General features: G+C 48.4%; 1 protein-coding gene across 1 annotated transcript; it reads left to right on the top strand.

The window, feature by feature from the left end:
• Positions 1-4,599: 4,599 nt before the first annotated feature.
• SYNGR2 (synaptogyrin 2) lies at positions 4,600-10,377 on the top strand. The gene is made up of 4 exons (XM_083727842.1): positions 4,600-4,970; positions 6,981-7,218; positions 8,685-8,824; positions 9,164-10,377. The coding sequence occupies exons 1-4, from the start codon at positions 4,857-4,859 to the stop codon at positions 9,362-9,364; spliced, it is 693 nt and encodes a 230-aa protein (XP_083583968.1). The 5' UTR covers positions 4,600-4,856; the 3' UTR covers positions 9,365-10,377.
• Positions 10,378-10,581: the final 204 nt, after the last annotated feature.

Raw genomic sequence — 10,581 nt, 5'->3', positions numbered from 1 at the left:
CATGGGTATATGAGTCGTGTGTTGTGCACAATGTGGATCAGATTGACAATCACATGAAGAGTTCTGCATAACTTGGAAGCTTGCATAGTCCTAAACCAACATACCTCAATCCGTCAAAACAGTGGTTTTCAACCAGTGTGCCCTGGGGTGCCTTGAATGATGGTCAGGGGTGCCATGGGCAACACTGCCCCGCTTTCCTTCACTCCCTCCTCTGATGCCCTCTCACATTGTGGCTGTTGGTTGCAGTAGGCCTGGCTACAAGCTCCCCAGGGGATTGGTGCCTCTGGGGCTGGCCAGGGTGTGTTTCCCAGGCTCCTGTAGGGCAGTGTGAGGAGGCATCTCTCTTTAGGACAGGGGAGGCAGCTCAGAGACCGGGGTAGCAGCTGCGGCTTCCAGGAGGACTCCCAAGGAGAGGGGTGAAGAGAGGAGGCTGAGGAAACACTCCAGAAGGGGTGGTGTTTGGAAAGGGGTGAGGGGCTGCCAGTTCTGCAGGAAAGGGGGACATAACTGGACATCTGAGCCCCACAGGGGTGCTGCAGAAAGAATGTAGGAAGCCATGGACCCAAAAAGGTTGAAAACCTGTGTGTTAAAACATACACTCCCACCATGTTGCACCTCTCTGTGTCAGAAACAAACTTGGAAACTGCGGTCCAAACCTTTCATACCTTCCCGTGTTCCGTATCTATTAGCAACACTCTCCCCACTTAAGACTGTAAACGGCAGATATCTTCATACTAAGTGTACGCACAGTCTTGCCTCTGGCTAGATGTGAATTCATGCTGTTGTCTAAGATTCAAGTCTCGTGTTCTCTTCTTGCTGCATGTTGTGTACAACTCGGGGTTCCTGCAAGTTCGTCCAGTAACTACAGAATGTAATGCATTGTTTATAATGTGGCACTCTCAGACTCTCTGAACAGATATCTGACATGTTCTTTACAAAGAAACAGAACAGTATGGGCAATGTCTGGAGAGGGCTTAGTTAGGCACAGATTCCAGCAGTTAGAGGGACTGGGTGTTCTATACAGCTAAACCATTTGTTGCACCTCTCTCTTAAGAACTCTTATACAATGTCTTTCCCTCTGCATTTTAAATTCACATTTGCAGTGCTTATAGTTTGCCCTGCAACAAACTACTAGGTGGTAACCTCATGTGCTCTCAGACCATTTCAAGAACCAGGGCTTTAAATGGTTTTGCCTCCAGAAAAGCCAGCCCAGTGAACCCAGAGATGTCCTAGGGGAATGTACTAGCAAAAATGACTTAGAGGCACTAAGTTACATCTTACAAAGAAAATTAAATCAGCCTTTCAGGAAACAGCTGCAGAGCATGTGGGCTGAGGTTTTTTCACATGACAGCTGACCGTATCCTTATGGGTGTCTTTCAACTGTCAAGAGGTGTGAAGGAGAATTGGGTATATAAACTAAGAGAAAAACCCATAATCTTCTTTTCCACCACAGGAAATTATATGGGGGACGGCCTCACTTGGCCACCCTGAGCCTGGTCTTGGCTGGGGAGGGCGGGGTATAAATAAAAAATTATTATTATTATTATTATTATTATTATTATTATTATTAGTGCAGTGTTCTACCAATATAGTGCCCCGTTACCTCTGACCTGGCTGGTTTCCATGCCAAGAGAAGAAGAGGAGGAGTTTGGATTTGATATCCCGCTTTATCACTACCCTAAGGAGTCTCAAAGTGGCTAACAATCTCCTTTTCCCTTCCTCCCCCACAACAAACACTCTGTGAGGTGAGTGGGGCTGAGAGACTTCAGAGAAGTGTGACTAGCCACCCAAGGTCACCCAGCAGCTGCATGTGGAGGAGTGGAGACGCGAACCTGGTTCACCAAATTACGAGTCTACCGCTCTTAACCACTACACCACACTGGCTCTCAAGAAGGTCAAGAAGGCAGCAATGGCTCTGAGGAGGTGAATGGGCTTAGGGAGTCTGGGTTATGGCAACCTCTGGCACTAGCCATGTTTCTACTGAGAGACCAGGCTGGGCTACTCTATACTGAATGGTTATTCTTTGCTCCCTGTACTGGGCCAGTGCTAGATAAAGCTTCTTGTTCCTCCTCACCAAATGAGATTTCTGGCCTTCTGTCAAAGGTGGGGGAACTACAACTCCCATCATCCCTGTTGTGACACTAGACCTGGATGGAGTGATGGGAGTCAGAGTCCAACAACAGGTTCCTCACTGCTGTTTTATATGCATCGTTCAGACATTACTTACGTTGATTCTGTTTCCTAGGGCAGCTAAGACCATATTTCGTCTCCCTCTGGAATTTTAGGTGGGACATAAATATTTCAACAAACAAACAAATGGGTCAGGACTGTGCAGATAAAACATCACTTCTGAGAGCTGAATAGCACATTCAGCTCCTCTTCTCTGATTTAGGATGGATTTAGGACAGTGATGATTGTTGTCTCCGTTGTTGTTTTTGGACAAAGCTGTGGCAAAAAATTGGATTTCCTGGGTGTTTTCCATCCATTGTACTAATCCCACCCAATTATCACCCCATCTTCTTTTTCTCTCCAAGGAATTCATATGGAATACTTCCTCCTTTTGTCACTCTAGTTCAGGGGACTGTAGCTCATTAAGAGATTCTAAGTTTCAATTTTTAATTTAAAAATAAAATAAAAATTAGATCTGTTTTATCCTTCACAGAGCAAACCTCTCAACAGCTTGGTTTTTACAATGAATCTATGCTAGTTTCAGCTACCTTTGTGGTGCAAAAAAAAAAAAAAAGGTGCAGCATAATCATAATACAGTTGTACCTCGGGTTAAGTACTTAATTTGTTCCGGAGGTCCGTTCTTAATCTGAAACTGTTCTTAACCTGAAGCACCACTTTAGCTAATGGGGCCTCCTGCTGCCACCACTGCACGATTTCTGCTCTCATCCTGAAGCAAAGTTCTTAACCTGAAGCACTATTTCTGGGTTAGTGGAGTCTGTAACCTGAAGCGTATGTAACCTGAAGCATATGTAACCTGAGGTACCACTGTAAAGTCTTCCTGTGGTCTACTCGGATTTTGTTTGGGGAGGGGTTGTTTTTTATAGTATAACCCCAACACTCTCTTAACAGGGATCCTACTGCCCTGCGTAAAAGTGCATGCCTGAAGTCCTTTGGGGTCTCCCCATCAAGTGAACTAAATAACCATAAATCAGACAAGTTCAAAACGATTTTGAAATGGTATTAATCTACAAACACAAAGAAAATAAAAAGCAACACTTACAAAGCTACTTGTTTTTATGTGAAATGGTCTCTTAGCTTGCAAGCATGGGTGATGTCTGATTGCCTCAAGAATTCCACTCGGGGTGGAATTCAACACTGCACTATTACAAACATTCTGTCGGAGAAAGCATTTCAGCTTCCCAGAAACAATTCATCCTGTGCACTGTTTTAAGAATTCTCCCCCCACCCTCGAGACAATTTGAGAGGGCCCATCAATGGGAAGAGATTAGGAAGAGTAGCTTTGTGCAACACTTCCACTGACATGGGTTTTGGGGGGAATCCCACTGTCTGGTTCTGGTTTCTCTTCCTGCTTCTATGATCTCTTCCAGCCTTTCTCCATATGTTGTTGAACTACTGCAGAAATCCCCCCATGTCACTTCTGCCTTTGAAATCCCATAATGTCAGGGAAAATCTGGACGTATGGCAGCCCTACATAATTCTCTAGGGGAAGCCATATGCTTAAAATGTATGGGGTTGCATTGTGTTAGCAGAAGGATTACTGCCAGTGCAAAGGGACTTCATTCCCTTCCCTCTCCTCCCTTGTGCACTACCTAAATCTGTCCTAGGTGTTTCCCCAACCTTCCAGAGCAGATTTGGGGAGGGTACAAGACGGGGGGGGGGTAAAGTTCGCCTCGTTTCTTAAATGAATGTGCCTGCAACAAGACTCACTGCATGCAGTATGAGATTTAAGCTGATGTCCAGATCCTTCAGTCTTTTATTTAGCATGGAACAGTATAAATGAGGAACTGACGTTTTCATGCCTTTGTACACCAAAATAAGATCTAAGGCAGAAACAAGATGAAATACGGTTTTCTATTTTTTTCCTTTGTACGGTAGACTAGTTTCTACTTGCGCACACCGCACTCTGACCCCACCTGCGTTATTCGTGTAAAGTAGCGCCATAGCACTTTAAGCAGTCGTGGCTTTCACCCAAAGAATCCTGGGAACTGTAGTCCGTTAAAGATGCCGCGCACTATTAGGAGACCTCCTCTTCCTATCACAAAGTTACAATCCCCATTCAAACTCTATTCTAGGGGATGCTAGGAATTATAGCTCTCTGGTGGGGAAAGGGGGTCTCCTAACCTCCCTCATCACTCTTAATCTACAGTTCCCAGGATTTTTTTTTGGGGGGGGGGGTTCTTTAGTGGCATACAGCTTTAAACGTATAGCGCTGATGGGGTCTCTGTCCTCCACCCAGAGAAGCAAAGAGGCATTGTCAAAGTTGAAAGAGCGAGCAAAAAACAAATATCTAAGAGGATATGAAACGGCGCTGGTGAGGAGGGGTGTACCCTGGGCTGGGTTGTAGGTTGGGAAAAGCTCCGGGCCCGCCCGAGACTCTCTAGCCCTGAAGTACGTCTTGCACCTTAGTTCCAAGCGGCCATAAATCTGAAACCCAGCCTGCGAAGTGCGCTGCAGCCGGCGCGGAAGCATGAGAAGCCGTCGCAGCTCTCCAGGAAGGAAACCCGGCGGGCGCGACCCTCGTGGCTTCCCTGGTCCTGGGTCGGCTCTCCTCCCCTGGGGGCGGAGTGGAAAGGCGGGGCTTGCGGACGCGCAAACACAAGTCGGGGCGAGGCGGGCACCGCGAGTTCCGGGCCGGGAGCGGGGCAGCAAAGCGCGGCGCCTGAGTCATGGAGAGCGGCGACGGCGGCGGCGGTGCCTACGGAGCTGCCAAGGCGGGCGGCACCTTCGACCCGTGGCGCTTCTTGCAGCAGCCGCAGGTCATCGCGCGCATTCTGAGTGCGGTGAGTGGCGTCGGGCCGGGGCTCCCGGAACGCAGCGCGGAAGTTGGGCTCTGAACTTTTGCAGAGGCCGCCCGGCTCCTTCCTAACCCCGGGCAAGTCGGCGCGCGCGCGCCCCCACGCTGCGCTTGGTCGCGAAGAGGGGCGAGCTAGTGGCCAGGGTGCCACTAGCTAGTGGCCCAGGTGAGGCTGGCGTAGCTGAGGCGGGGCCGTTAGGCACCTGGGCCGTGCCTCCTGCCATCAACAGTAGCACCCTAGGAGGGGAAGTAGTTGAGGCGGAGCAATGCAGTGTCACGCAGCGCCGTCGGGAATGGAGACACCTGCTGGAGGCCCCGGGCCTCGGCTAGGAGGAGTCTCTCCTTGCTGTTCCGCTTCTGAAGAAGACGCGTGGCCAAGTCCTCTGGAAATGATCCACTTCGGGCCAGTGGCGGGTCCCTCCGCTCTCGGCTCCCGAGGCCGCATATAGATGGCAGGTGCGCCCTGGCAGCGCGTCTCCCGCGCTGCGCCCCGTCTCTCTCGGCCGGTGGGGAGCCCCGCGCGTGGGAACCGGGCAGGGGCCGCTTCTGGCTGTTGGCCCGCCTTCGGCCGCTGCCTCGCTCCCATTCACTTGCTTAGGATTGGGCAACTCCGCCGAATAAAGTCCATCGCTTTGTATTGCGGGTTGTTTGAGGAGAAGCAGCCTGGTCATATGGCTGTCAGCTGATAGGCCTTGAGCGGAGCTAGGCTGCTGCCTTCCTAGCCTTTTGACCAGCTGGGTGCTCAAGGCTTCTGGGTCTGTAACACAAAGAGGAACGCCCTTCCCTATGGGCAGCGTTTGTAGATGGAGAGAAACTCTTCAGATATATGGAGTATTTGCTTGGCAGTAAGGAAAAGCGAAACTGCTTAGGAAGCAGCTGGCTCCCGAGTTTTGCTAGATCCAGTAAGACAGATCCTTTCATGGCTGGTTCCTCCAAAAGAGCCTTTCCCAAGCTTGGGTCTTCAGCTGTTTTGGACTACAGTTCCCATCATTCCTGACCACTAGTCCTGATAACTACAGGTGATGGGAGTTGTAGTCCAAAACCAGCTGGAGACCCAAGTTTGGGAATCTCTGCTCCAAACATTCTGAGGGAGAGTTATGCTTCTAGTCTTCTGGTTTTCAGGGAGGGTTCTAGGAGCATCTTCCAGAGCTGATGTGAAATTCTGTCAATAATGGCACTCCTTAAGGACAATCTAAAAGTATTATCAGGTACTTATAATGGGAGGGGGCAGACACGGAGGGTAGGAGTTATGTAGGAGTTATGTCATGTTAGCAGTGGTTAACATGCCTGAGTCCTGCTTGCCTCATGTGAAAGACATTTTCTTGAGAGATGAGAAAGTGCACTTCAGGCTTGCTTGATTTTTGACCTGTGGCTGAGAGCAGCTTGTTACTGGTGAGGAGAAAATGACAGCTTTAAAATTAGTTGGGGAGGTGGAGAGATCTGTCTGAACCCTGAAGCGGCTTTGTCTGAAAAGTCAAGAGGGAAGGCTCCTCAGCCATTTGTATGGTTCTCTTTCTAGGATGCACCGATCTCCAGTGCCAGGTGGTCTCAAACAAAACTCCTTATCTTAGCTGGCATGATGTCCAGCACCCAGCTATAATTATTGCTCCTCTTTTCCTTAGGGTGAGGTTTGAACTATTGAGGCCTCTGCTGCTCCGTACTTTGTTCAGAATGAATGCAATGCATTTCTCAGCTCTGCATAAAGATGCAGGTTGGGACCTTGCAAGGGTAATGTTTTGCATAGAGGTGGGATTTCGGGATTTAGTGGTCCCAAGTTATGATGTTAAAAGCACATGAGGCCACCATCTTGCTGTAGCTAAGCAGGTCTGGTCAGTAACTGGATGGGTGACCACCTCAGAACATGTACACTTGTGGGTTCCATGATTGCAGAGAGATGGGATGTAAATGAAATCATGGTTGATTTGTGCCTTAACGGAAGCACCTCACTACTTTGGAAGATGGTGGGTAGCATTGTACTTTTTTGTTGTTGTTGCAGATTTTTGCACTCATTGTTTTCTCCTGCATCATTGGTGAAGGCTACACCAACCATTCTTCATCCGACAAGCTGTACTGTGTCTTCAACCACAGTGAAGATGCTTGTCGTTACGGCATTGGCATCGGAGTGATTGCCTTCCTGGCTTGTGTATTCTTCTTGATGGTGGATATCTACTTCCCACAGATTAGCAATGCCACTGATCGCAAGTACCTCGTTATGGCCGACCTGGGCTTCTCAGGTATTTCTTTTTGGGAGGTGTGACATGAAACAAGTCCTTGTGGGGAGGGAGGGCAAGGCTCCGTACATGTTCTCTTCCTCCTCTCTCTTTTCCCCACCCCCTTTGCAGAGCTGGACAATGCCTTCCCTTGTTTTGCTCTCAGTATGATGTGAGTCTGGAACAGCTCAGCTCCCCTGGCATGCTGCCTGCGAGGGCTTGTTTTGTCTGAATGAAAGTGTCTTCCAGGAGAGACTGCCTGTGTTCCTAAAAACACTGGGATGCTATATTATTGGTAAAGATTAGTACTGGGCAAGGAGGAGACACCATTGAATGGGTGCCCCTTTGTTCCCTGACGTAAACGCCACATGCCTTAATACCTTGAAAAAAATGTCACACGTTTCTTTAAGGGGGCTTCTAGATAGTGTTTGTTCTACTTTGAGAAACAGGAGATTCTGGACTCCCATTCCAGGCCTTGGCCTAGATTAACTAATACTGTAATCAAAACTTGGCCCACACATCCTTCTGAGACGGTTGCAGAATATGCCCATTTTGTTCAGTGTAAGGTCTCCTCCAGACTGACAATACTTTGTGGGAGGGATTCAGGTGCATACCAGAAATTCAAAGCACTTTAAATCTACAAATCTAAAGTGCTTCGCTGCCCTAGAACAATAAATCCATTAAACAAATTATGTAGTTTGGAAAGCGATGGGGAAAAAGTGTGATGCATTGAAAAGGGTGAGATAAACAAATGACTAACAGGAAGACGTGGAACATCCCACAGGCAAATCAGGATGAATGCTCATAGTTACATAACTGCCCCCCAAAATTATAAATGAATGCTCAGTAACGATAAGACAAAAAGCCGGGTAGCTTTTGTGCGAGCAAGCTGGAAAGAATGCTCATTAAACAAGTTGCCTGGAGGAGCCGTAGAATTTCCTGATAACCAGAGCACCAGTGGCAGGTATTTTATCATACAGTTGTAGCCCCAGTTGATAGCAGGAGCAGAATGGTAGTGCTCTGTACTGCAGGCTTCCCCAGCCTGGTGCCCTCCAGATATTGCCAACTATCTGCGACCATGGGCCATTCTGGCTGCGGTTAGTGGGAGGTGTCCCAGCACACCTGGAGGACACCAGGTCGGGGTAAGTTGTTCTCTTGTAACTTCAGCTGAAGGGTGCTTCTGTTAAATTTGAAGAGACTGGCAGAATAACCAGCAGGTAAGCAAAAAGGAAGAGACCTACAGTTGTATTCAATGCTGTGCAAACAGACGGGATGTTCCCCTCCACCTGCAGCATACCCCAAAATCAGCTCGAGGGTCCCCAAGCCTCAGGAGCTGGGAGTATTGCCTGCCTAAAAGTCTGTTTTAGCACTGAAGCTGCGGCATCAGAAAGAGCCCTTAGAACAGGGCTTATCGTAGGCCTTCATATTCTGTTAATAAGTCACCCAGTCCCTTCCACTCTTGCTAAATATATTTTTTTCTCTTTGTGCAGCTCTCTGGGCCTTTCTGTGGTTTATTGGGTTCTGTGTTCTAACAAACCAGTGGGCATCAACACCTCCCAAAGATGTATCGATTGGAGCCGACTCTGCCCGTGCTTCAATTGCCTTCAGCTTTTTCTCCATCTTCTCATGGGTGAGTGAGGGTTTCTCTCTGGCCCAAGGAAGTCCAAGGCTGAAGTCAGACAGGCTGCCAGCTGCCAGCCCTGAACTGGGGATTGGCTATGAAACTGATAATTAGTTTGCCAACACCTGTTAAACTGAGCTCAAAACAAGTAACCAGCTCAGATCTCTCTGGCGTAGCCTCACAAGGTGGCCATAGAATTTCCCTGGCCTTCCCATCCGAAACAAAGCAATGCTACTAAACTACCTTACAGAGGAATGGCTGTATAAATGACTGTTGCATGTGACCAGCTCTTCACAGACCCATCCTGGTCCTTGCCAGCCAGAGCTAATAGCTTGTTTCTGTCCACAGGGGCTCCTGATCACCTTTGCACTTCAGCGCTACCGCATGGGGGTGCAAGATTTTGACCACAGCTACATTGACCCAGCTCCAGGTCCCGTGCCCCCCTACTCAAGCTACCCCAATGTTGGTCATGAGAGCTACCAGCAGCCACCCTTCACTCCTCGCACCGGAGAGGACTCTGAGGGCTACCAGCCTCCCCCTGTGTACTGATTGCTACTAGCACTGTTTAAAGCAGCTCGTGGGGAATAGCCACCTAAGTGCAATTGATTCACTTGCTCGGGTTGGGGAAAGGCATCTACTGTGAAGAGTAAGAATGCCACAGCTTAACTTTTGTGTGTGCGTGTGCATTGGGTTCTGGGGTATCCTTGCTGTTTTCTACCCTTGCAGAAAATACTTCACTCCCCCCTCAGGGGTGTGAGAGGCTTTCTTTCTGGCCTGTGTGTGACGTGCAAGGCATAATATTTGCCAAAAAAATACGCAGAGGATATTCAGCTAACTCTATAACAGGAGCTAGAGATTTCATCCAGCAGTTAAGGCAAGCGTCCCATTACGTTGCTTCCTACTGCAGTTATCGTAGCGGGACCCTTGCTGCTGCTGGCCAAAGTACTTTGTGCCTTTTGTGCAGATGCTGTTACATCCTTGACTCATACCAGCCACTGAGTGGGGTGGGGGGTTAGTTCCCATGGCTCCTATGGTGCTGCCTTTCTAGATAGGATAGTGCGGATGCAGTGCTTTCCTTACAGCTTTTCACTTGCTGCTGGATGGACATAATGCCAAAGCTTAGGCCTAAAGGCCCCCTCATTTCTTTTTTTTAAATAACAATTTGTATATAAAGTGCTGGACTGAGCAATGTTGAATTTTTCCTGTGTGCCTTGTCTTGTTTCCCTCCCTCAATTCAGTCCTAGTTCAAGATGGAAGGGGACCAGCTCCCTATCTGCACAGATATACTAATAGTGAAGAAACAAAGTTGGGGTGGGGTGCAGGTACTACTGTTTGCTTCTTGGGGTAGGAAGCCCACTTGCACAAAACTTATAAACTGCCACACTTTCTTGGGTACCCAACAAGCCTTTCTGGGAAAGATCTAACTTCTTAGGTTGGTTTCCCAACTGTACCTGTTGTGTGTTGGGGGAACAGGAGACAACCCACCCACATGGGAAGCTATTTGAGGGTTTGGGAAGTGTTCTAAATCTGTATCATGGCAGAAATAAACCTCGTCACTCCCATCACTTGGAATGCGAGATTTTATTATACATCCTTCCCATGGCTTCAGGGGAGATGTTTATGTGTGAACCCAGCTATGTGACCGAGGGCTAGCTGTGGGAAAATAATTATGCTGGCTGTAGCAAAGCAGTGGTGTAAGGTCTTGGCACCTACAGAAACAAGTACCATAAGCCTTATCTCAGCTCCTTTTTTTAGGCCGCGCTTTT

This window comes from Podarcis gaigeae, assembly GCF_964106915.1.
Source record: "Podarcis gaigeae genome assembly, chromosome: 2".
NCBI classification, from domain to species: domain Eukaryota; kingdom Metazoa; phylum Chordata; class Lepidosauria; order Squamata; family Lacertidae; genus Podarcis; species Podarcis gaigeae.
Note: the sequence above shows the minus strand (reverse complement) of the source record. Positions and strands in the feature narration are given on the sequence as shown.

Bases quoted from the DNA above. Each gene is read 5' to 3' on its own strand.
- SYNGR2 (XM_083727842.1), top strand. From the start codon at position 4,857: ATGGAGAGCGGCGACGGCGGCGGCGGTGCCTACGGAGCTGCCAAGGCG. The intron at 7,219-8,684 runs GTATTTCTTTTT...CTCTTTGTGCAG, and splicing joins GGCCGACCTGGGCTTCTCAG to CTCTCTGGGCCTTTCTGTGG. The intron at 8,825-9,163 runs GTGAGTGAGGGT...TTCTGTCCACAG, and splicing joins TTTTCTCCATCTTCTCATGG to GGGCTCCTGATCACCTTTGC.